The sequence below is a fragment of the Sciurus vulgaris genome (assembly GCF_902686455.1).
Source record: "Sciurus vulgaris genome assembly, chromosome: 3".
NCBI classification, from domain to species: Eukaryota; Metazoa; Chordata; class Mammalia; order Rodentia; family Sciuridae; genus Sciurus; species Sciurus vulgaris.
This window is the reverse complement of record NC_136463.1, coordinates 73,419,276-73,446,487: the sequence shown is the minus strand read 5'-3', so window position 1 is coordinate 73,446,487 and position 27,212 is coordinate 73,419,276. Positions and strand designations below refer to the sequence as shown.

General features: G+C 37.2%; 1 protein-coding gene across 4 annotated transcripts in view; it reads left to right on the top strand.

Moving 5' to 3' along the window:
- The first annotated feature begins 10,141 nt into the window (after positions 1-10,141).
- Positions 10,142-27,212, top strand: part of UGGT1 (UDP-glucose glycoprotein glucosyltransferase 1) — a 170,597-nt gene continuing 153,526 nt past the window's right edge. For 2 of the 4 annotated variants that reach the window (XM_079130425.1, XM_079130426.1), the window contains exons 1-3: positions 10,142-10,449; positions 21,840-21,975; positions 26,324-26,406. In XM_079130425.1, the coding sequence (XP_078986551.1) occupies positions 10,392-10,449; positions 21,840-21,975; positions 26,324-26,406 (277 nt within the window). In that variant the 5' untranslated portion in view covers positions 10,142-10,391. Of the gene's footprint in view, positions 10,450-21,641; positions 21,741-21,839; positions 21,976-26,323; positions 26,407-27,212 lie in introns of those variants that run through there. The other 2 variants (XM_079130424.1, XM_079130427.1) reach the window with 2 other exon arrangements.

Here is a 27,212-nt window from a genome sequence, read left to right as displayed (position 1 = left end):
CTATAAGACTAATATAAAGTAACTTCAACAACCTAAGGACTCTGAAGGACAAAGTCAATGATGTGCAAGGAAACATGGCTGAGCTGGGTGCTGTGGCCCACTCCTGTGATCCCAGCAACTCAGAAGACTAAGGCAGTAGGATCCCAAGTTTGCAGCCAGTCTTTGCAACTCAGTAAGACCCTGTCTCAAAAGAAAAAATGAAAAGGGCTGAGGATATAGTTCAACAGTAAAGCATTGCTGGGTTTAGTCCTCACTACCAAACAAACAGATGGGTGATAAAGCACTGGGACAGAAACTAATAAAAATAAAAAGGAAATGTAGATATAAAGCCCCTTTTACCACAACAAAAAGAATGCTTTTGACTGCCTAAATCAGACTATTGGACATGGTCTAGAAAAGAATCAGTGAAACTAAAGAAGGCACGTCATTAGAAGCAGCTCAAACTGAAACAGAAAGAGACAAAAAAATGATAAAACCGGAGCAGAATATTCAAAAACTCTGAGACAATAACGAAATATGTAACGTGCATAATGTGAATACTATAAATTGAGAAAAAGAAGCAGGAAATAACCGTTAAGAATTTTCCAAACTTAATGACAGTAAACAAACCACAAATCTAGGAAGCTCAGAGAACACAAGATAGAATAAATAACAAAAATGCACATGTAAATATATTGCATTTAAACTACAGAAACCAAAGATGAAGAGAAAATCTTGAAAGAAGTCAGAGGGGAACTATGTATAAAAATTACATCAGATTTTTTTTTTTAACAAAACATGCAATGATAACAACAAAAATCATTGGCGTTAGGAATATACACTGGCACAATCTAGAAAATAGTTAAAAAGATATATATATATTTACCATAAGATCTAGCAATTGTGCTCCTGGTTGTAATGTTTTTGATCTCTAGCATTTCTTTTTGGTTCCATTCCTCAGTTCATATTACCTCTGTCCTTGCATGTTATTTACTTTTTCTTTTAGGACCCTTAGTTCTATCACAACTATAATCATAATTGTTTCATTTTATTTTTCTGATGCATAGTCTTGTTATGTAGGTCAGGCTGGCCTTGAACTTGCAATCCTCCTACCTTCCAAATAGCTAGAATTACAGGTACGGTGCCACTCACCAAGCTAAATACTTGTTTTTATAATACATCAGGTACTTAGCTGAGCATGGTAGTAAATGCTTGTAATCCCAGGAAATTGGGAGGCTGAGGCAGGAGAATTGCAAAATTCAAAGCCAGTCTCCAGGACTGAGAGAGATCCTGTCTCAAAATAACAAATAAAAAGTGTTGGGTCATAATTCAGTAATAAAGTGCTCCTGGGTTCAATCCCCTGTATCAGAACAAAACAAAATAAAACACACACATATTTTTTGAAACATACACATCTCAAACTCAGTCATAAAAAACAAATGGAGAATAAGCTAAAGCATGAAGAGCCATTTCACAAAAGACTACAGATGGTAAATGAGCACATGAAAATATGTTCAACAAATCAAGAACATGATGAGTCTTACTACAGACCCATCAAAACAGCTAAAACAAAAACTAGTGACAGTATCAAAGGCCGATAATGATGAAAGGAATCTGGATTTCTCCATCATTGGCGAATGGAATGTAAAATGGTATAATCATTCTAGAAAATAGTTTGATAGTTTCTTAAGAAACTATCCATATGGTTTAGCAATTTCACTCCTATCCATTTATCTCAGATAAATAAAAATTTACATCTACCTGAAACATGAATTTTTTAAATAAATTTTTTTTTTTAGTTGTAAATGGACACAATACCTTTGTTTTATTTATTTATTCTTTTATGTGGTGCTGAGGATGGAACTCAGTGCCTCACACGTATTACATATGAAAAATGACAAACCCCCAAAATAGTGAGACCTAGGAAAAGGAGAGTAAGAAAGAAAGTCATACATTGAGACCATTGATCCTTTCCCAGTACATTCTTTCCCGGTGATGTAACAAACCCTGGGGAGGTGTCCATCAAACCTAGAAAGGCAGTCTCTGGGACCTAGAAAGGCAGTCTCTGGGAAGAAGTTAAATTCTTAATCCTTCCCTAAACAAATCCTTTCCAGATACCAACCACTGACCCCAGAACCTCCATCCGGTCCAGTAAAATAAATCTGAGACTGATTGCTGACCCCAGACTCTCTCCCATTTCTCTCAGTGAAACACCCCAAATTCCTGAGTGCCCAAGCTGACACGCTCACTAATTAAGTCACCTTTCAGTATTACCTACATAAGCCCAGTGCCCTCCTTTGTTTGGTGGCTCATTTCACACCAGGAGAGTGGGTTCATTGGAGGTGTAATTCCATTCCTGAATAAAAAGCTGAGATGATTCGGCTAGTTTTGTGCTAACAACATGAGCTAGGAGAGTGCTCTACCACTGAACCACAACCCCAGCCCCTGAAAAACATGAATATTCATACCTGTGTTTGTCATAGCCCAGAATTGTAAAAACCAAATGGCCTTCAACTAGGTGTATGGTTAAACTAACTTGTGGGTGTCTATCATAGAATATCAGACAGTAATAAAAAGAAACAAACTATTGATACACACAACTCGAATACCCCTGAAGGGCATTATGCTGAAAAAAATAAAAAGTAAAAAGGTCATGTATTATTCCATTCACACAACATTCTAGAAGTGAAAAATTTTAGATTTATCCACCAAATTGTTGCCATAGGCTAGGGAGTCTTGGGGATAGATAGGAAGGCAGCTGTGACTATAATTGGTGTAGCTCAAGGGAGATATTGGTGTTGCTGGAATAGTTGTGTATCTTGGTTTTGGTGATGGTTACACAAATCTACATGTGATAAAAATGACAGAAATATACATATATCCTTATATGAAATCTATTTCTGATTTTGCTATTGTACTACAGATATTTGAAATGTAATCAATGGAGAAAAGTTAAGCTTAAGGGTACAATGGGGACTCCTCTGTACCATTTTGTAACTTATGAATTTGTAATTATTTTCCAATTAAAAAGTTAAAATACATGTTTCTGTTCAGATAAGATAGTACTTTTAAGAGAAAGGTTAAAAAAAGAGAGAAGTTCAACTTTCTTAGAAGCTCAGGGTTACTCTGGGTATGATAGAGTAGCTAACTATTACTCTGCCTACAGTACCCACTCTGGTGTGAATCAATGGAATAAATAATTCTTACCAACCCCCCCCCACCATAAGAATCTCTGCACTATCATTTGGTTTTTTTATTTTTTTAAATTTATTTTTAATTTATTTATTTTTTTAATATTCTTTATTTTTTATTGTAAACAAATGGGAAATATGTTGTTTCTGTTTGTACATGGAATAACAACATACCATTTGCATATTCATACATTTACATAGAGTAATGATGTTTGATTCATTCTATTATTTTTTTCCTAACCCCCAACCCCTCCCACCTCTCTTTTCCCTCTATAAAATCTCTCCTTCCTCCATTCTTGCCCCACTCCCAGCCCCCATTACGTGTCATCATCTGCTTATGAGTGAGATCATTCCTCATTTGGATTTTTGAGATTGGCTTATCTCACTTAGCATGATATTCTCCAATTTCATCCATTTGCCTGCAAATGCCATAATTTTATTATTCTTTATAGCTGAGTAATATTCCATTGTATATATATACCACAGTTTCTTTATCCATTCATCAATTGAAGGGCATCTAGGTTGGTTCCACAGTCTGGCTATTGTGAATTGAGCAGCTATGAACATGGATGTGGCTGTATCTCTGTAGTATGCTGATTTTAAGTCCTTTGGGTATAAGCCAAGGAGTGGGATAGTTGGGTCAAATGGTAGGTCCATTCCAAGTTTTCTAAGGAATCTCCACACTGCTTTCCAGAGTGGCTTCACTAATTTGCAGTCCCACCAGCAATGTATGAGTGTACCTTTTTCCCCACATCCTCTCCAACACCTATTGTTGCTTGTATTCTTGATAATCACCACTCTAATTGGGGTGAGATGGAATCTTAGTGTGGTTTTTTCTTCTATAAGATGCAGGGTCTCTGGTCTGATTCCGAGGTCCTTGATCCATTGTGAGTTGAGTTTTGTGCAGGGTGAGAGATAGGGGTTTAGTTTCATTCTGTTGCATACGGATTTCCAGTTTTCCCAGCACCATTTGTTGAACAGGCTATCTTTTCTCCATTGCATATTTTTGGCACCTTTGTCTAGTATTAGAAAATTGTATTTATTTGGGTTGGTGTCTGTGTCCTCTATTCTGTACCATTGATCTACCTATTTTGGTACCAATACCATGCTGTTTTTGTTACTATTGCTTTGTAGTATAGTTGAAGTTCTGGTATTGCAATACCCCCTGTTTCATTCTTCCTGCTAAGGATTGCTTTAGCTATTCTGGGTTTCTTATTCTTCCAGATGAATTTCATGATTGCTTGCTCTATTTCTGTAAGGTACGTCATTGGGATTTTAATTGGAATTGCATTGAATCTGTATAGCACTTTTGGTAGTATGGCCATTTTGGCAATATTAATTCTGCCTATCCAAGAACATGGGAGATCTTTCCAACTTCTAAGGTCTTCCTTAATTTCTTTCTTCAATGTTTTGTAGTTTTCATTGTAGAGATCTTTTACCTCTTTCGTTAGACTGATTCTCAAGTATTTTATTTTTTTTGAGGCTATTGCAAATGGAGTTGTTTTCCTCATTTCCCTTTCAGCTGTTTCGTTGCTTGCATATAAAAATGCTGTAGAGTTATGTGTGTTGATTTTATAGCCTGCTATTTTGCTGAATTCATTGATGAGGTCTAAAAGTTTTCTGGAGGAGGTTTTTGGATCATCTAAATATAGAATCATGTCATCCGCAAATAGTGACAGCTTAAGTTCCTCTTTTCCTATTCGTATCCCCTTAATTTCTTTAGTCTGCCTAATTGCTCTGGCTAGAGTTTTGAGGAAAATGTTGAATAAGAGTGGTGAAAGAGAACATCCCTGTCTTGTTCCCGTTTTTAAAGGGAATGGTTTCAGTTTTTCTCCATTAAGAATGATGATGGCCACGGGCTTAGCATAAATAGCCTTTACAATGTTCAGGTATGTTCCTACTATCCCTATTTTTTCTAGTGTTTTGAGCATGAAAGGGTGTTGTATTTTGTCGAACGCTTTTTCTGCGTCAATTGAAATAACCATATGATTCTTAAGTCTATTGACATGATGGATTACGTTTATTGATTTACGAATGTTGAACCATCCTTGCATTCCAGGGATGAACCTCACTTGATTGTGGTGCACAATTTTCTTAATATGTTATTGGATACGGTTTTTCAATATTTTGTTAAGGATCTTTGCATCTATATTCATCAAGGATATTGGTCTAAAATTTTCTTTCCTTGATGTGTCTTTTCCTGGTTTGGGTATGAGGGTGATATTAGCTTCATAGAATGAGTTTGGTAGGGCACCCTCCTTTTCTATTTCCTGGAATACTTTGAGAAGTATTGGAATGAGTTCTTCTTTGAAGGTCTTGTACAACTCGGCTGAGAATCCGTCTGGTCCTGGGCTTTTCTTGGATGGTAAATTTTTAATGGCTTCTTCTATTTCATTGCTTGATATTGATCTGTTTAAATCCTGTATGTCCTCCTGGTTCAGTTTGGGAGGATCATATGTCTCTAGAAATTTGTCAACGTCTTCAGTACTTTCTATTTTGTTGGAATACATATTTTCAAAGTAGCTTCTCATTATGTTCTGTATCTCAGTGGTGTCTGTCGTGATATTTCCTTTTGCATCATGAATTTTAGTAATTTGAGTCTTCTCTCTCCTTCTCTTTGTTACTGTGGCTAAGGGTTTGTCTATTTTGTTTACTTTTTCAAAGAACCAACTTTTTGTTTTGTCAATTTTTTGAATAGTTTCTTTTGTTTCAATTTCATTGATTTCAGTTCTGATTTTAATTATTTCCTGTCTTCTACTACTTTTGCTGTTATTCTGTTCTTCTTTTTCTAGGGCTTTGAGCTGTAATGTTAGGTCATTTAGTTTTTGACTTTTCATTCTTTTCTGGAATGCACTCCATGCAATGAATTTTCCTCTTAGTACCGCTTTCATAGTGTCCCAGAGATTTTGATATGTTGTATCATCATTCTCATTGACCTCTAAGAATTTTTTAATCTCCTCCCTGATGTTTTATGTTATCCATGTTTCATTCAATAGCATACTATTTAGTCTCCAAGTGTTGGAGTAATTTCCCTTTTTTATTTTGTCATTGATTTCTACTCTCAGTCCATTATGATCTGATAGAATACAAGGCAGTATCTCTATTTTTTTGCATTTCCTAAGGGCTGCTTTGTGGCATAACATATGGTCTATTTTTGAGAAAGTTCCATGTGCTGCTGAGAAGAAAGTGTATCTGCTCGTTGATGGATGGAATATTCTATATATGTCTATTAAGTCTAGGTTATTGATTGTGTTACTGAGTTCTATGGTTTCTTTGGTTGGATTTTGTTTGGAGGCTCTATCTTGTGATGACAGCGGTGCATTAAAGTCACCCAGAATTATTGTGTTGTGGTCTATGTGATTCTTGAAATTGAGAAGGATTTTTTTGATATACAGGGATGCACCATTGTTTGGGGCATAAATATTTACTATCGTTATGTCTTCCTGATTTATGGTTCCCTTAAGCAGTATGAAATGTCCTTCTTTATCCCTTCTAACTTTGGCTTGAAGTCCACTTTATCTGTTATAAGGATGGAAACCCCTGCTTTTTTACTGAGTCCGTGTGCATGGTAGGTTTTTTCCCATCCTTTCACCTTTAGTCTGTGGGTGTCTTTTTCTATGAGATGAGTCTCTTGCAGGCAGCATGTTGTTGGGTCTTTCTTTTTAATCCATTCTGCCAGTCTATGTCTTTTGATTGATGAGTTTAGGCCATTAATGTTCAGGGTTATTATTGAGAAATGATTTGTATTCCCAGTCATTTGGCTTATTTTTGGTTTTTAAGTTGGCTTGGTTTCTCCTTTGAGTGGTTTTTCTGTAAGGTAGTTCCTCCCTTTGCTGACCTACATTGTTGTTTTTCATTTCCTCCTCATGGAATATTTTGTTGAGAACATTCTGTAGTGCAGGCTTTCTATTTGTAAATTCTTTTAACTTTTGTTTATCATGGAAGGATTTTATTTCATCTTCAAATCTGAAGGTTAGTTTTGCTGGTATAGGATTCTTGGTTGGCAACCATGTTCTTTCAGAGCTTGAAATATGTTGGTCCAGGCCCTTCTAGCTTTTAGAGTCTGGGTTGAGAAGTTGGCTGCTATCCGTATTGGTGTCCCCCTATATGTAATCTGATGCTTTTCTCTCACGGCCTTCAAAATCCTATCTTTATTTTGAATGTTAGGCATTTTCATTATAATGTGTCTTGGTGTGGATCTGTTGTGATTCTGTTAATTTGGTGTTCTGTAAGCATCTTGTATTTGATTTTCCATTTCATTCTTCAGCTTTGGGAAATTTTCTGATATTATTTCATTGAATAGATTGTTCATTCCTTTGGTTTGTATCTCTGTGCCTTCCTCAATCCCAATAATTCTTAAATTTGGTCTTTTCATGCTGTCCCATAGTTCTTGGAGATTCCGTTCATGATTTCTTACTATCTTCTCTGTTTGGGCAACTTTATTTTCAAGATTAAATATTTTGTCTTTGTTGTCTGCGGTTCTGTCTTCCAAGTGGTATAGTCCATTGGTGATGCTTTCCATTGAGTTTTTTATTTGGTTTATTGTTTCCTTCATTTCAAGGATTTCTGTTTGTTTTTTTTTTTGAGAATCTCTATCTCTTTGTTGAAATGATCTTTTGCTTCCTGCAGGTTATTGGTATTATCATTCATTGCCTGCATTTGCTCTCTTATCTCATCCTTCGCTTTGCGAATCATCTTAATCATGTATAATCTGAAGTCCTTTTCTGATATTTCTTCTAACATACTGTCATTGGATTCTATTACTATAGAATCTAGATTTGTTTGGATCATTTTCTTCCCTTGTTTTTTCATGTTGTTCATGTATCTTCCTCTCTAGCAGTGCAGATCTGGGGTATTGCAGATTTCCCCCTATAGGCTTATAGTGTCCCTAAAGGTTTCCAAAACCCTTTCTTTAAGGGGAGATCAATATTAGCAGTGCCCAAATCAGACACTATGCAATCCTGGGCCAAATAGCCCCTATGGGGACAATAACAAAATTGTCATAATAAACAAAGTGAGTTCAAATATTATCTTCGGTAAAACAAACAGGTTTACAATAAGGTCTGCAGGTTCTAATGGAGGACAAAGAGGATACAGAGGGATGTAGAATGTGGCTGTTAGTGGGATCAGAGAAGAATATACAGAAGTTCTAGATAATAGAAAGGGTGAGAGTGTAATCAAAAGAAATCGGATGTTAGCATGCAAAAAAGGGAGAAAGAGACTCTGAGGGAACAGGTAAACAAAAGGAAAAGAGAGCAAGAAAAGTAAAGAAATAAAAACTTAAATTTTTTTAAACAGGAGAAAAAAGAAAATCTACTGTATAGCAGTCATGTACTAATGAAACCTCCCAGTGTTCAGTAGCCTGATGCATGAGAGGTACCTGACAATGAGCTTCAAGCCTCCAGTAGGCGTCTCAGGATGGAATTTGCCCCACCCAAAGATCGGAGCTCCGGCTTCCAGGATTATCCAAGATGGCTGCTCTGGCTTCAGAAATGTGTTGGCAAATGGGGAGCTGCAGCTCAGGGGTGGATGTGGTCAGCTGGAGGTCCTGGAGACAGGATGCGGTTGGTCAGGCAGGGGTCCTGGAGGTGGGGTGTGTTTGGTGTGGTTGTGGGATCCTGGAGGCCAGTTGCAATCAGTCGGTCTGGGGTCCCTGTGATAGGGCGCAGTTGGTTGGTCTGGGGGTCCTGGCAGCAGGGAGCAGTCAGTGGATGTGAGGGCCCCAGAGGCAGGGAGTGATCGGTAGGGCTGAGGGATCCTGGAGGCAGGGCTCAGTCAGTCTGGCCAGGGGTCCCATGGGGCCTGGGTGTGTCTCAAAATGTATCATTTAGTTTGTTAAACTAAGCCAGCTTTGGTTTTGTTCAGTAACATATAACAGGCCAAGTCAACACACACACACGCACAAAACAAACCAAAAAAAACAATGAGTACTCTGCTGTGGTGAATGAAAAATATTCTTTTTTGGGGGGTGTGTGGGTGTTGGGGATTGAAGCCACAACTTCAGAGTATGCTAAGCATGCTACATCCCCAAACCCTTTTACTTTTTGTTTTGAGACAGGGTTTCACCAAGTTGCTAAGGTTGGTCTCCTTAGCCTCACTGATTACGGTTATGCGCCACTGGCCTCACAAAAATTCCTTTTTTATGGAAACATCACCTGCCCTGATTGCAAGAGAAGTAGAAAACACTATGGAAAGCTACTTACACAAAATTTCCCTCAAGAAATGAATTTTAAAACGCTTATTTTCTAGCAAAGAAAATCCAACAGCTAGCTATAAAAGTTCTTAAGAACAGTAGATACACAATTATTATGTTGGGCAAAGGTTTTTTTTAGTCTTTGTTCTGACATTCGCTGGGAAAGGCATCTTTGTGTCATATAATTAATAGTCAGTGAAAATAGTACATTTTTCATGTGCTTTTCAAAGTATTCTTGACTTTTAGTTCACTTTGACCTAACAGTTAAAAACACATCCTCCAAAGAGACATTTGTTTCTGGGTGGGTAAACTCTGCTCAGTGGTTCCATATTCTAAAAACAATTTTTACACTGATTTATATTTGAAAAAAAGAAAATTTCATAGGAGAAAAATTTTAGTTCCTGTACACTAAGTTGCCACTGCCCCTATAAGATTATCTAAATGGCTCAAATAATTTAGTCTTTCTCCCTCTTGTCCCTGGAACCGAAGTTATCAAAGTTTAGGTTTTTGAATAAAGTCTAAGATCTCAGAAACATTAAGACAATTTGTCTTTTATTGTACAACAGTGGTTTTCATTAGAAGAGACTGAGTGGATCTCCCAGAGCCCAGATCGGAAAAACAAAAGGCTGAAATCCCTTGCTGGCTTCCGCAGTTGGTAAAGATTTTTGGGTCGGGCCATCGGCTGGAGGTTCCCTCCCAAGACCTTGAAAACGAGCAGACGTCCTTACCAGGCTTCAGGGCGGGACTAAGGAGAGGGGCGGGGCCTGCCCGGAGATAAGATGGCGGCGGCGCGACTCTCTGGACTGCCTTGGCCACAACTCGGTGTTCGGAAGTCCTCCGGTCTTTGCCTTTAGGAAGCGGAAGTAAAGGGGCTGCTGGCAGCTGGGCGATTCTCTGGGACCGGCTCGTGAGTCGAGCCGCGGGAAAGGCGCGTGTCGGCTTCTCACTGGCGCAGCCTCCGCTGCTACCGCTGCCGCCCCGCCCCGGCGTAGTCAGAGGCTCTGTAGTGGACGAAGCGCAGCCGGTGCATGGGCAGCCAGGGGGTCGCGAGCAGCGCATGTGTCGCGGCTGCGCGACCAGTGACAGGTACCCAGGGGCGGCGTGGGGAGGCCTGGTGGATGAGGAGAGGGTCTAGGGCACGAGACGACCCTGTGCTCAGGTCACCTTGAGCTTCTGCCTCTACCCTGACTCAGTTTCTCCTGCATTGTCTCAGCCTTCCCCCTCCTCATGAGCGCCCCAGGTTGTCTACAGTGGTCTTCCGTGCAAGGTATTTCTTGCTTTGGGGTGGTGGCGAACTCTTCAGCGGTCTCACGTCTTCTTTGAAGAGCTTTTAGACCCACGTACCCAAGTGCAGAAGGAGGAAGTACCCTAACATGAATTTAGACCAAACCTGACCCTACGAAGGTTGAGAACCGGCACTTTGCAGGGCTTAGATGATTTTTTTTTTTTTTTTTTTTTTTAGTAGATTTCTATTTTCCTTAAAATGAAATCGAGTGATGCGTATTGGTTGCCGTTTTCACTTCATGTTGGGCTCCGTTTGCTGGAAATTGGATGATCCGGTTTCACTTTTAGTGTGAGATCTTCCAGAAGAATATCTGCGTGAATCGCCAATAAGTTATGGATGTTAACTGTTCTTGTTCCTTGGCCGAAATCTCTGTCTCGTTTTGCGTTTTTTATATATTGTGAAGGAGCATATTTTGTTTATTCTTGGACCTGGAGTCTTATTCCTTACTGTGCTTTGGAAGCATTCATCGGTGCACTTGCTAGAAAATTTTAGTATAAAGTGCCCTCTTTTCTTGTAATACCTTGTACCCTGGTAAACACTTAAAGACATTTTAAGTAGCTAGTTAACACCACAGAAGGAGATGGTTGTAGCCTTTCCATTAGGTTTGCTTCTGATAAACTTAGCTGAAACTTTTTATTAAGAGAAGTAAACATAATACTTTGTACATTTACACTTTTTTTTTGATACTTGGGATTGAACCCAGGGGCATTTAACCACTGAGCCACATCCCCAGCCCTTTTTTGTATTTGCTTAGAAATAGGGTCTCACTGAATTGCTTAGGACCTTGCTAAATTACTGAGGCTGGCTTTGAACTTGCATCCTCCTGCCTCAGCCTCCCTAGCTACTGCGATTACAGGCATTCCCCACCGTGCCTGGCTGCACCGTATCTTAATGCACATTTAACTTGAGGGGAATAAGTATAACTATGACAAAATGTGATAACTTCTGCAGTTATCAGATCGTTTTCATATCAGATATACTTTTAGCTGAAATTAGATTTATGTGGTTCACAGCAAATGGCTTTGCTAATTGATCTGAATGTATAGTAAGCCTAATTAGTTGAGAAGTTAATTCTCAAAAGATGCTTCCTAATATTTTTCCTCATTATTACTATCTGTGTTGAAACTTGGTTGACCACTTAAACTCGCAGTTGCAGGTTATTTTTAAAGTATTTGTTAGCTGTTCTCTCCAGTGTAAAAATGGAAGATGAGAAAGTTGTTGATGACTTAACATCACTCTGCCAGTTGTTTTCTAAAAAAATGAGGTGTTTACCATACATAACTTTTCTTTATATTTTTTGTATCTTACTGTAGATACATGAGCAAAAGATAGTATTTTAATTTAAACATAGTAGGATCTTACAGATATTTGATGATACAGTTGGACCTAGAACTTGAGTGTTTTCTATTTATCTATCATAGTACAAAGCATTGTGCCTGTGATTGTGCAGTGCCACATCACACAGTTTGACAACTCTTACCACTCAGACAGTTCATCTTTTTTTTTTTTTTGCGGTGCTGGGGATTTGAACCCAGGGCCTTGGGCTTGTGAGGCAAGCACTCTACCAACTGAGCTATATCCCCCGCCCCAGACTGTTCATCTTTATAAGTAACATCAAAGAACCATTAGGATCTGAATAATGAAGGGTCTCATAAAATGAAGGCATCCTCAGACAAAACCACTTCAGTGAGATTCTTCTGTTTCTTTGGACAACCTTTTCCTCTAGTATTACTTGTAGAAACAATGTGGAGTTAGAGAGGCAAAACTCTTCAATGTATACCTTTTCTTTTGTTCTCATTTCTGGTGGTGCTGTGCCTTTTCAAAAACAGACGCTTTCTCTTTAAAATAGTGCAAGGGGCCCTCTGGGCAACTCAGGTATATAGAATTTTCATTTTTATCTTTCTTGCCCTAGCCTGTTTGTATTATCTTTGCTTTGGGTGCCACACTCCTTATTATTTTATTTTATTTTGTTTTTGTTTTGAGAAGGGGTCTTGAAATTCTTGGGCTTAAGCAGTCCTCCTGCCTCATCCTCTCAAGTGCTGGAACTTTGAGCACACATCACCACACGCCTGGCAAATTTTAGATGTTGCCAAACATCAGTTTTTGGGGGGAGCTGGAGGGTAGTGCTGGGGAACCAACCTGCTACATTCTTCTTGCTGTTCTGTTGGTTTCATTCATACTTTAATGAATGAAACCTGTTTATTTCAGACTGAGTGCCCGCTATGTTCCGGGCTATGCTACGGACGGTGACCATGACAGAATTCCCTGCTTTTGAGGAGCTCACATTCAGTCCCTGAAGCCAACCTAATTATGGATCTGTCAGGCTTGTTCATCAGTTTGCTTTTGTCCCAGCCTCAGACCCACTCCCTTAGTTTTGGGTTAAAACTGTTCCTCTCTCAGCCACTTGTGCTCTAAGTACTTGTTTCATAAAAAATCCTTGGACTTGCCTTGGTTCTCACAGTAAAGCACTTTGCTCATTCTGAGTCTGCCCAGTATGAATTCTTATCTCTCATAAAACCAGAGAACAAGGGGAGATAGGATTTTACTAGAGAACTTTAAAAACAGGCAGGTATAGGTTCCAAATTGCTGTTTATTAGTTGCCCAGTGTGCCTAAGGTAAAAGCCTTTCTGAGTTTTTACTTTCTTAAAGTGGGGATGATATTATCCTTTCACGTGGCATATTTATGGACTACATATGGTCTGCCAGGTACTTGTACTGTTTACTATTTTGAAGAAAGCAAACAAGGTTGCTACCTTAAGGAATTTCTGTTCCCAGATTATTATGTAAATATTAGGTAACATGGTATATGTAGAACATCTAACATGATGCTTAGCTCCAAGTCATTGCTCAGTAAAGGCTGAGGTTTCTCAGGGGGATTTTGTTGTGTCCCAGTTCCCTTACCACTCTCTACTTGCTGTCTGCCTGGGGTTACTGTGTAGTGGTGTTCAGTTGTCATCAGTAATCGTCCCTTTGTGGGTGTTACACAGCTAGGCCCCTTCAGAACAAATTGTAAACATAGCCAGAATCATAATACTGCTTCAATGCAGTTCATATACGCTGTCTCCCATTTAGAAACTCAAGTGACTTTTGGGGAAGATCCCCCCCCCACCCCCTTCTAGCCACAGAGGGTAAATTTCCAGGGCCTATTTTTGATGATATGCCATTCTATAATTTAGAATTTGTTTTTCTTACAATAAAATGTTTTACTAGAGTGATTGATTCTGGGATGGTAGTTTGTACTTTACAAAGTGATTTTTCTTTTTTATTAATTTTTAAAAAAATTTTTCAGACTGCATTTTGATTCATTGTACACAAATGGGGTACAACTTTTCATTTCTATGGTTGTACACAATGTAGATTCACATCATTCATGTAATCATAAATATACATAGGATAATGCTCTCTGTTTCATTCTACCATCTTTCTGTGGCACACCCCCTCCCACCCTATTTTCCTCTACACCATCCAAAGTTTCTTCATTCTTCTCTTCCCTGTATCACCTCACCTTGTAATATATTGTCATGCACTTATCAGAGAAAACATTTGGCCTTTGGTTTTTTGGGCTTGATCTAGTTCACTTAGCATGATATTTTCCATCTTCATCCATTTACCACCAAATGTCATAATTTTATTCTTCTTTATGACTAATATTCCATTGTATATATATATATACAATTGTGTATATATATTAGTATATATATATATATATATACTAATATTCCATTGTATATATATATAGTACAGTTTCCTTATCTATTCATCAATTGAAGGACATCTAGGTTGGTTCCACTATCTATTGTGAATTGAGTTGCTATGAACAGTGATGTGCCTGCATCACTGTAGTATGCTGATTTGGGTATAAACCGAGGAGTGGGATAGCTGGGTCAAATGGTGGGTCCATTCCAAGTTTTCTGAGGAATCTCCATACTGCTTAACAGAGTGGCTGCACCAATTTGCAACTCCACCAGCATTGTTCAAGTGTGCCTTTTTCCCCACATCCACATCAACACTTATTATTGCTTCTGTTCTTGATAATAGCCATTCTAATTGGAGTTAGATGAAATCTTAGGGTGGTTTTAATTTGCATTTCTCTAATTACTAGGGCTGATGAGCACTTTTTCATATATTTATTGATCACCTATATATCTTCTTCTGTGAAGTGTCTGCCCATTTCCTTAGCCCATTTATTGATTGGGTTCTTTGTATTTTGGGTGTAAACTTTTTTAAGTTCTTTATAAACTTTGGAGATGTGTGTGTGGAAAAGATTTTCTCCATTCTGTAGGCTCTCTTTTCACATTATTGATTGTTTCCATTGCTGAGATAAAACTTTTTAGTTTGAATCTATCTCATTTATTGATTCTTGCATTTATTTCTTGTGCTATGGGGGTCTTGTTAAGGAAGTCTGGCTCTAAGCCAATGTAATGGAGATTCGGGGCTACTTTTTCTTCTATCTGATGTAGGGTCTCTGGCCTAATCCTAGATCATTGATCCATTTTGAGTTGATTTTTGTACAGGGTGAGAGATAGGGGTTTACTTTCATTTTACTGCATATAGATTTCCAGTTTTGCCAGCACCATTTGTTGAAGAGGCTATCTTTTCTCCTTTGTATGTTTTTGGCACCTTTGTCTAGTATGAGATAATTGTACTTATGTGGGTATGTCTCCATGTCTTTGATCCTGTACCATTGGTCTACCTGTCTATTTTGGTGCCAATACCATGCCGTTTTTGTTACTATTGCTCTACGGTAGAGTTTAAGGTCTGGTATAGTGATACCTCCTGCATCACTCTTCCTGCCCAGGATTGTTTTGGCTATTCTGGGTCTTTTGTTCTTCCAGATGAATTTCATGATTGCTTTTTCTATTTCTATGAGAAATGTCATTGGGATTTTAAATGGGATTGTGTTAAATCTGTATAGCACCTTTGGTAGTATGGCCATTTTGATAATATTAATTCTGCCTATCCAAGAACATTGGAAATCTTTCCATCTTCTAAGGTCTCCCTTAATTCTGTAGCTTTCATTATAGAGATCTTTCACCTCTTTGGTTAGATTGATTCCCAAGTTTTTTTTTTTTGTTTTTTTGTTTTTTTTTGTTTTTTTGTTTTTTTTTTTTTTTGAGGCTATTGTCATGGAGTTGTTTTCCTCATTTCCCTTTCAGATGTTTCATCACTTATGTATTAAAAATGCTTTAGATTTATACTTGTTGCTTTTTTATCCTGCTATTTTGCTGAATTCATTTATGAGATTTAGAAGTTTTCTGGTGAAATTTTTTGGATCCTCTAAATATAGAATCATGTCATCAGCAAATAGTGACATCTTCAGTTCCTCTTTTCTTATTTGTATCCCTTTAATTTCTTTAGTCTGTCTAATTGCTCTGGCTAGTATTTCAAGGATGATGTTGAATAAAAGTGGTAAAAGACGGCATCCCTGTCTTGTTCCAGTTTTTAAAGGGAAAGCTTTCAGTTTTTCTCCATTAAGATTGATGTTGGGCATGGGCCTAGCATAAATAGCCTTTACAATGTTGAGGTTTGTTTCTACTATCCCTGTTTTTTTAAGTGTTTCGAGCATGAAGGGGTGTTGTATTTTGTTGAACACTTTCTCTGTGTCAGTTGAAATAACCGTATGATTGTTAACCTTAAGTCTACTGGTGTAATTATTTCCTGTCTTCTACTACTTTTGGTGTTCTGTTCTTCTTTTTTTAAGGCTTTGAGCTGTAATGTTAGGTCATTTAGTTGTTGACTTTTTGTACTTTTCTTGAGTGCACTCCATGCAATGAATTTTCTCTTAGTACTGCTTTCATAGTGTCCCAGAGATTTTGATGTTGTATCATCCTTCTCATTTACCACTAAGAATTGTTTTTATCTCCTCCCTGATGTGTTCTGTTATTCATGCTTCATTCAATAGCATATTATTTAGTCTCCAGGTGTTGGAGTAATTTCTGTTTTTTATTTTGTCATTGATTTCTAATTTCATTCCTTTATGATGTGATAGAACTCCATGTAGTATCTCTATTTTTTTTTTTTTTTTTGCATTTACTAGGGGCTTCTTTGTGACATAACATATGGTCTATTTTAGAGAAAGTTCTATGTGCTGCTGAAAAGAAAGTGTATTCTCTCATTGATGAATGGAATATTCTATATATATCTGTTAAGTCTAAATTATTGATTGTGTTATTGAGTTCTGTGGTTTCTTTGTTTAGTATTTTTGTTTCGTTTTTTTTTGTTGTTGTTGTTGTTTTGTTTTTTGAATCTATCCAGTGGTGACAGCAGTGGGTTAAAATCACCCAGAATTATTATGTGGTGGTCTATTTGATTCCTGTAATTGAGAAGGATTTGTTTGATGTACATGGATGCACCATTGTTTGGAGCATATTTACAATTGTTATGTCTTCCTGATTTATGGTTTCCTTAAGCAGTATGAAATGTCCTTCTTTATCCCTTCTAACTTTGGCTTGAAGTCCACTTTATCTGATATAAGGATGGAAACCCCTGCTTTTTTACTGAGTTTGTGTTTGTGGTACGTTTTTCCCATCCTTTCACCTTTAGTCTGTGAATGTTTTCATCTATGAGATGAGTCTCTTGCAGGCAGAATATTGTTGGTTCTTTCTTTTTAATCCAATCTGCCAGTCTATGTCTTGATTGATGAGGTTAGGCCATTAATTTTCAAGGTTATTACTGAAATATGATTTGTATTCCCAGTCATTTGGGCCTATTTTTGGTTTTTAACTTGGCTTGGTTTCTCCTTTGATTGGCTTTTCCTTTAAGGTAGTTCCTTCCTTTGCTGACCTACATTGTTGTTTTTCATTTCCTCTTCATGGAATATTTTGCTGAGAATATTCTGTAGTGCAGGCTTTCTATTTATAAATTCTTTTAACTTTTGTTTATCATGGAAGGTTTTTATTTCATCTTCAAATCTGAAGGTTAGTTTTGCTGGGTATAGGATTCTTGGTTGGCAGTCATGTCTGTCAGAGTTTGAAATATGTTGTTCCAGGCTCTTCCAGCTTTTAGGGTCTGGGCTGAGAAATCTGCTGATATCCATATTGGTTTCCCCCTATATGTAATCTTATCCTTTTTCCTTGTGTCCTTTAAAATCATATCTTTATTTTGTATGTTAGACATTTTCCTTATAATGTGCCTTGGTGTGGATCTGTTGTAATTTTGTGTATTTCATGTTCTGTAAGCCTCATGTGTTTGATTTTCCATTTCATTCTTCAGGTTTGGGACATTTTCTGATATTATTTCATTGAATAGGTTGTTCATTCCTTTGGTTTGTATCTCTGTGCCTTCCTCAATTCTGATAATTCCTAAATTTGGTCTTTTCATAATGTCCCATGGTTCTTAGAGGTTCCGTTCATGATTTCTTACCATTTTCTCTGTTTGGTCCACTTTATTTTCAATTAAATATTTTGTCTTCATTAACTGAGGTTCTGACTTCCAAGTGATGTATTCTGTTGGTTATGCTTTCCCTTGAGTTTTTTTATTTGTTTTATTGTTTCCTTATTATCAAGGATTTGTGTTTTTTTTTTTTTGAGAATCTCTATCTCTGTTGAAATGATCTTTTGCTTCCTGTAGTTGCTCTTCCAACTGCTTATTGGAGTGATCATTCATTGCCTGCATTTCTCTCTTATCTCATCTTGTGCTTCATGAATCATTTTAATTATGTATAATCTGAACTCCTTTTCTGACATTTCTTCTACCATGCTGTTACTGGCTTCTGTTAATATAGAATCTAGGTTTGTTTGGATCATTTTCTTCCCTTGTTTTTTCACGTTGTTCACGTATCTTCCCCTCTAGCAGTGCAGATCCTGGGGTATTACTGTTTCCCCCCTATAGACTTATAGTGACCCTATAGGTTTCTAAAACCTTTTCTTTAAGGGGCAGATCAATATTAGCAGTGCCTAGTACAGACAATATGCAGCCCTAAACCAAATAGCCCCTATGAAGACATTAACAATATTGTCATAATAAAGAGAATAAGTTCAGTTATTTAAAAAAAAAATTTTTTTAGTTGTATATGGACACAATACCTTTATTTTCTTTCTTTCTTTCTTTTTTGTGGTGCTGAGGATTGAACCCAGTGCCTCATATGTAAGCAAGCACTTTACCACTGAGCTACAACCCCAGCCCGAGTTCAATTATTATTTACCATATAACAAATAGATTTGCAATAAGGTCTGTAGTTTCTAATGGAGGACAAAGAGGATGAGGAGGGGTGTAGGATATAGCTGTTATTGGGATAAGAAAAGAGTATATAGAATTTCTAGATCATAGAAAGAGTGAAAGCATAATCAAAAGAAGTTGGATGTTAGCATGAGAAAAGGGAGAAAGAAACTCTGAGGAAACAGGTAAACAAAAGGAAAATAGAGTGAGAAAAGTAAAGAAATAAAAACTTAAAATTTTTCAAAACGGAGAGAAAAAAAGGAAAAAAGGAAAAAAAATCTATACTATAATAGTCATATAGTATTCAAACCTCCCTGTCTTCTGTAGCCTGATGTATGAGAGGTACCTGACAATGAGCTTCCAGTCTCCAGCAGGCATCTCAGGGTGTGATTTGCTCCACCTACAGATGAGAGGTACTGCTTCCAGGATAATCAAAGATGGCCGCTCTGGCTTTCAAATGTGTTGGCAAATGGGGAGTTGCAGCTCTGGGGTGTGGGCGTGGTTGGCTGGGGATTCTGGAGCAGGGAGTGGTCAGTTGGGCTGAGGGTTCCTGGAGATGGGGCTTAGTCAGTCTGACCAGGGGTCCTACAGGTCCTGACTGTTATCTCAAAATGGTGGCAGCCACTTGTAGCCAAACCTGCAGGTACTGTGACAGTGGACTTCCAGGCGACAGCAGGCAGCTGGTAATCCACTGTCGGTGTGCAGTTGGTCTGCTGGCTAGCAGTGGACAGTCGGCAGGTGGTCCTGGGGTGGTGGGTGATGGGTCGGTGAAAGGCAGGCAATGGGCAGGCAAGAGGCAGGCAAATGGAAGATGATAGGTGCCAGTCAGTGAGCAATCTGCACTGGAAAAGTAGTTGATGTGCTGGTAGACTGCAGGTGATTACAGTAGACAGCATGGGATTGATAAGCAGCAAAACTGCCTCACAGAGAAGCAGAGAAGCAGATATTCTCTGCTTGAAACCTGAGTTATGGCTCGACAAGGAATGCAGGCTCCCACTAATCCGCCACCTTGGATCTTGTACAAAGTGTTTTTCATATTGCCTTTTTATTTTCACAGTGATTCTGTGTGATAGATACTGTTATTCCTATTTTGTAGTCTGGGTGTGATCTAAAATTGTATGTATAAGTTGAGGTCCTTGCTTGCTTTTCTTTGAGATATATTGGTAACTTTACTAGCTTCCTGTACCCAGGAAGCACTCCTTACAGGAGTGCTTTCATTGTCAAATATCTGGTCTGGGTACCTCTATTTTCCAGAGATTTTATCTGTGCATATTTTCTTTGGTTTCTGCAGTCTCTATTGTCATCTTTGCATATATTAATGTTTTTGATATTTCTGATAATTTTTTTTAATAAATGGAATGTTCATATTATTTTTTGTTTCTAGAGATGCTGGTAGTATCTGAATTTAAAACTCTTCTAAAAGCCACTTTTTTATTTGCTCTAATTTATTGCTTTTGACCATTATTCTTCAGAAATTTTCTGTGTTATATGAAGCATGATTTTAATGCAGTTGATAAAACTTTTAGTAAAAAGAAGATACTGACTGGTTCCACCAGTATTACCTGTTTTTCACAGTGACAGATTTTATAAATAATGTCAAGGAACTGAAGTGACACTGGGGTTAGCCTTCCCAGGTGCTAATGTTCAGATGGTCCTTTTGGTTCTCAAATGAGTGAGGTCTTGCTCTGTTGCCCAAGCTGGTCTTGGACTCCTGGTCTCAAGTGATCCTCATTCTCCCACCTCAACTTCCATAGTAGTTGGGACTATAGGTATACACCATCCTACGTGCCCCATAGTTCTTCCCCCAACCCCAGGAGCTAGTTATTGAATCCAGGTCATCACACATGCACTTTACCACTAAACCTATGGTTATTGACTTTTATATATCTCAGGGGGATGTCTGATTAGGTTTCTGTTAGGTAGGCTTCTATGTTGAAAAATTAGAGAAATTTGCAGCCAAAGACCTTTTCCTGAAATGGTCTGTGAAGATCTCAGTGTATTTAGAGAGGCCAGTGAGGGGAGCCAGTAAGCTGCATGCCACAGCAATGCACTAGGCACTTAGCTTTCCCATTTTGTAGGTACGGACGTGAAGCCTGGTAACCCCTTAATTCTTACACTGGCTCATTCTGGAACCTTTTTGAGTTACGTTTGTGACATATAATTTGAGACATGCTAGTTTCCCAGTATTGCCATAACAAAATGCCAAAACTGGTTGGCTTAGAACAATAGAAATTGGTTTTCTCACAGTTTTGAAGGTTACAAATCCTAATTGAGTTGTGGTAGCACCATATTTCCTCTGAAATTCTATATGTGGGGAATCTTCCCATGCCTCTTCTAGCCTCTGGTAGCAGCAGGCATTTCTTGGCTTGCAATATAATTTGAATGGCTACCAGTCTTCACCTGGCATTTTCCCTGTGTCTCTTGAAATTGTCAAATTGTTTTGCCTGAGTGCATGTCTATTTCTGTGTCCAACTTTCTCTTTTATAACACCAGTTATATTGGATTAGCCCAACCTAATGACCTTATCTTAACTTGATCATTTGTGTAAAGGCCTTGTCTCCAAGTAAGTTCACATTCTGGAGGTTAGGTTACTGGGGGTTAGGACTTTAACATATCTTTTTTGAAAGATAAAATTCGACCCATAACAACCATCTATCATTTGTGTTTCATCTGTTTCAGTTTTATTTATTGCCATGTTTTTAAAAATCTGGTTGCATGCAACTTGCTGTGGTACCCACTGACTTTTACTTTTGTGTAGTATAGGCTGGAGGAAGTGAAGTGGAGCAGAAATAGGACAGAATGTAATGTGCTACCTTCCTTTAGTTATGTATCAGTTACTCAGAAACTATCTGTTGGACTGTGTAGCTATTAAGTGCTGTGTACCTTTCAAAAGTGTTTCTATTTCTGTAACTTTAATGTTATTTGGTGGCTCCTGGTATTAACATTGTTATTTTGTGTTTCTAGGTTCTAAGATTGTTATTTTGTGTCTCCACGTATTAAGATTTAAATTTTACCTTCTTTTTCCTTTTTTTAGGGCTTTGCTCTAAAATGGGACTTCTGATTACACTCACTGGACTGTGGCTGTTTTCTTCGGTAAAGGCAGATTCGAAAGCCATTACAACCTCTCTTACCACAAAGTGGTTTTCCACCCCACTGTTATTAGAAGCCAGGTAAAAAGATATTTTTCTCTTTCACATATTGGAGTATAAAAGTGGGCTCTGCCATGAATATTCAGGAGCTTTTTAGGGAGTGAGATTGTGATCCTCAATGCATTTATTAAGAGCCCCTCTCAATGTGCAGTGTACTACTTGCCATAGAAAGCCTGTTAGGATACAGAACCTATCTTGCCCTAGAATGGGGCTGTATTGATTCATAGAGACATTTAAGAACTATGTTTGACAAATATAATGAACTGATTAAGTCATCTTTTTTTTTTTTTCTGGGAAAAGTATAAGTGTGGGAATAATGGAAGAGAGTAATACACTTAAAAAATCTTCTACTTATTTGAAGAAATTTTTAGAGGTGTTTAATAAATGGAATAGAAGAGAGATTGTCAAGGTGGGGGAATGAGGATACATTTTTCCTAAGAACTTAGAAGAAGATCGCAGGACAAAAGAGAGCAGGGTGAGGGGAAGAGCTGAGGAAATGACCAGGTTTTACCTGTTCCAAAATGTACATGTTTTACATTTTAACATTTCTAAAATCAGGATGGTTTTTAATCAAATCAAGAGGTTATCTTACAGTTAAAATCGGTAGTATTTTTCACAAAAATACTTAAAATCTGTGTCTTAAAAATCAATAAAATATGATAAGTGATTTCGTGGGAAATCTTGTATTCCCAGTGTGCTTTTTAGCTAGTATTTATGATATAAGTACCATGAGATACTTCTTTTTACATTCATTTTTGATATAATTATGCACAAAAATTTATTTTTATTGTATCTCAAGTATTGTGTAGTTAGGACACAAGAGAATGTTTCTGAAGGATAAGTGTAGATAGATTTAGCAGCAAGCATTTGGTAAGTCTCAGTGTTTGATACAAGAAATTTAAACTGTTGGATTATTTCAGTTACCTTTGTGGTCTCTTTGTCGTCTTCAACTTAGAATTTTGTCTTAACATTTTCCCCTTAATTCCTCAAAAATATGAAGGGAGAGTTTTGTTATGTTGATTGTATATATGAGTAGTCTCTTCTAAGAAAAAAGCATCATTTGGTGTTGCTAAGAGGGTCCGTGGAAAGTGGGGCACATGGGAGCTGAGCTGGACATGTGCAGGGCCTAATAGACTTTCTACTTCTGTGCCTCCTCTTTCCTAGCTGTGAAATGGCAAAAAAGACAAAAAGCCCCATCAAAACAAATCCCAAACATCCACTGTATTTCATAGTGATGTTATAACTAATTTGATAAATGGATTGAGCTCCTCAAATGTCAGGACTTCATTAGTAGTCATAAAACTGAAGTGACTGAAGGTTATTTGAGAATCTAGACTGTCTGAACCAGGACTCTAGTAACTAAAATTTTTTGTTTTCTTTCTGCTAATTTAGTGTTGGATAATTTGTCTGGTATAAATCTAAGTTATTGAGATTTGCTGTCATTTTCTGAATAATCTTAAAGAATTAACTATAACATGTTTTGTGATATTCTGCTTAACATTCTCAACTGACTTATATTCCGTTTTCTCACTTTCATTTGTATTAACTACTTTCTTGGTATTTGTCCTAGAAGATTCTTAATGGCACATGCCTATAGATTTTTGGAAATGCATGCTAAAATTGCAGGCTTAATTGCTCAATTTTTTTTTGCAGTTTTGATCACTATGAAGTAGGTTGAGTATGATGTTTCCTTCACCAACTTCCTCATCATAACATTTTCCCTTTTGTGATACCCTTGGTTGTATGCCTTTTGGGTCATAATTTTTAGGCCTTTTCTGTAGCTATTTGCAAACAAGTGACTAAGGCGATGGTACTTAGAGGCAACTCTGAAAGGAATTCTTATCTGAAACCAGAGCTAGCTGAGGCTGTATTTTTCCCAATTGTGTGTGATGATGGGTTATGTCACTTTGTCCATCTGGATGAGGTTTACATTTTAACACATCAAGGTGTGCAGCTGTTATAGAATGTTTTGCTTTCCTTGCCTCTAGCCCTTTGGGACTAAAAATATTCCTGCGTATATTTTAGATTGTGCCCAGTGTTTTATGATGGGGTTGTTTATAGTTTCGTGGTCATCCATGAAATTATATGTATTTGATTGAAGTAAACCCTGAATATGTTTTGAGCAACTGTAGTTACTAACAGAAATGTTATGTAAATAGATATTTTTAATAAAGTTGAAATCAATACTCATTTATTGAGTGCACAGTATTTTAATGACCCAAGAGTGTAGCATGATAGAGGTAGAAATCAATAGACATGAATTTATATTCTGGATTTTTCATTTACCAGCTCTGTGCCCTTAAAAATGTTTCCAAATTGCAGTTTCTTTATTTAGAATATGATTGTAACTGCTGGTAGCTGTGAGAATTTGTGGACATTGGTAGATATGGCAACTATAGTGACTGCTGCATAGCAGGCCCTCCTTAAACAGTCCTGTCCCTTCTCCTTCTAGTCCTGTATAGAAGAATACCTCTTCTGATCTCCAACAATAACTAAAAATCTAAGAAAACAAGTTTACCACCAGTTTGTGCTATCGGTGAATATTTAGCTTGTTTGCAATTTTTTTTTTTTTTTTTTGGTCACAGTTTTTATTATGAGATTTCTTAATAATTTTTTTTATGTCTTGAATATTTCTTTCTTTTCCAGACTTTTGGGTGTTTTTTTTTTGTGGTACTAGGGATTGAACCCATGGCCTCTTGCATGCTAGGCAAATGCTCTACCACTGAGCTACATCCCCAGCCCTATTCTGAGATTTCAAAGTGCATATAAATGGAGAGAACAGTATAATACACTCTCCCTGTCTCTTTCAGCAATTATTATTTGCAGTCTAGTAACCACCACCACCTTTATCACCCTGTCCCCTACCTGCTGGCATATTTTAAAGCAAATCTCAGCTATAAATAATTTCTATCAATAAGACCACAGATTTAGTGAAATAAGTATAAGAAACAAAACAAAAAGTGAACTTAGTTATATTGTAAAAATTGGCAGCATTCTTTTTAATAATGTCTTCTAATTCCTGGATTATTTCAGTGAATCCAGTAATTAGTTTTCTTAAGACTGTTCTAAGCTAGACCTGTAAGACTTATTTATGTGGTGGGATGAAAAAAAAAATGTGTATTTCAAGGAAATTTACTGTAATTGTATGAAAAACATGTATTTAGCCTAAGCTAATCTTTGTTCTTATCACAACTGATGAGTATGTCATCCCACTCCCTCTGCTAACTTGTGAACACAGCTTTAATTCATGAATTTAGTGTTTATTTGCAAATCATGACATGTGTTAGTACCTATTTTCTTAGACCGTAAGGTATTCTGTGGTTGGTCTTGTGTCTATGTCAGTTACTAGAAAGCTGAGAAAAATACTACTCTCAAGGAGGCACTAAATAATTTAATACATTATGATAAGGGGTATTTTCAGCAGCCTATTTTTAGAAAAGCTATGCATTACCAGGAAATGTTTCTTATTTTTCCCATATTTCTGTGTCTAGCTGTGGAGTAGAGTGAGAGTTGTACACCCCAGTGTTGACAAGTAATGGGAAAGTCTTCCTTTGGCTAGGTAAGCGGAGATACAGATCTGTAGTTTGCTTTAAGACACTGAAAGATGACCACTGCAATAGTACTGTGACTTGGAAGCTAAGATAACCAGTTTACATGAATCATTCTTTCAGTTATTATATGCATTTTCTCTTAGAGAGTTAAAGACTCTTAAAGAGAAATTCAGAATGGCCATTATTTTAGAGTAGTAGTTTAAGACTGAAAAAAATATTAAGATAACATTAAGTTCTGAAATCTTATTTTGTTAGATCAGTGCTAATTTTAGACTAAAATTTAATCTTGAAAATTTGAATTTATTGATGTTAATAGATTATGACAAGATGCCTTTAGTCCTCTACATTTTTTCCTAGGGTACATGTTTACTGTCGGAGAACCTTAGGCAAAACACATATATTTTATTCTTTGTAAGGTCTTTCAGAAAAGTTTTGAGCAGAACTAGTTCTAGAATTATCAATTCCTAATTCTGCTTCCATTACCAATAGCATTTTTGCTAATGAGGTTCTTTATATTGGGACTTCCCTGTTACAACATTTTTATTATTCCAGGTTTCTTAAGAAATAGCTATTAAGCTATTAAGTGAAAAAGTTATTAACTTAATAAGTTATTCATAGCTAATGAGATAGTAAGACTTGCTTAGCATTAAGAAAATATATATTGTACATAAGAGTGTATAATATATATTATAAATGAAAAGCTAAACTATGGACATTTGGAAACTTCAAAACCTCTTTTTTATTCTCTGTAGTAATATAGATTATATTAGAAGATTTTATTAAGTTTTTTTTTCTGACATTTCCCCCTTTTCTCCCAGTGAGTTTTTAGCAGAAGACAGTCAAGAGAAATTTTGGAATTTTGTAGAAGCCAGTCAAAGTATTGGATCATCAGATCATCACGGTAAAATTGAAGCAAATGCTTCTTTGACTTTGGTGTCTGGGAAAATATTAGAAAAAGTGGTCTCTTTTATAGTATGTGTGACATGACAGTTAATGGAAAACATTTTTATCTGTAAGGGCTAGAGTTGTGATTGTAGGCAGGAAGAGCCAACTCAGCACACATAGTTATTTTATTTCATTTTTGGTGCTAGGGATTGAACTCAGGGCCTTTTGAATGTTAAGTACATGCTGTACCATTGAGCCATACCCATAATCTCCATAGACTTTTACCAATCAGTTATTACTTTTTTAAGAGATGGGATCTCACCGTGTTGCCCAGATTGCCTCTGAATCCCTGAGCTCAAGCAGTCCTCCTGCCTCAGTTTCCTGAGTAGCTGGAACTATTGGCCCAAATAATCATAATCATAATTATTATTATCTTTGGTACTGGGGATTTATCTAGGATTACTTTGGCATTGAGCTACATCCCTAGCACCCTCCTTCCCCCTGCTATTTGATTTTTTTTTATTTTGAGACAGGTTTCACTAAGTTGCTTAGGGTCTCACCAAGTTGCTGCGATTGACCTTGAACTTGTGATCCTCCTGCATCAGCCTCCCCACTTGTGGGGATTACAGGCCTGGATCATTGTGCCTTGCTCAAATAATTATTTTTGATGTAGTTTATAACTTTGAGTATAAGCTGTGACTTTAAGTGCTATGTGAATATTTTGAGGAAGTACATTTTATTTTAAACCATTTAGTATTAACTTAACGTCCATCTGATTCACTCTTCTTTTGTTATAAACTAATTACACCAAGTGATCTATTA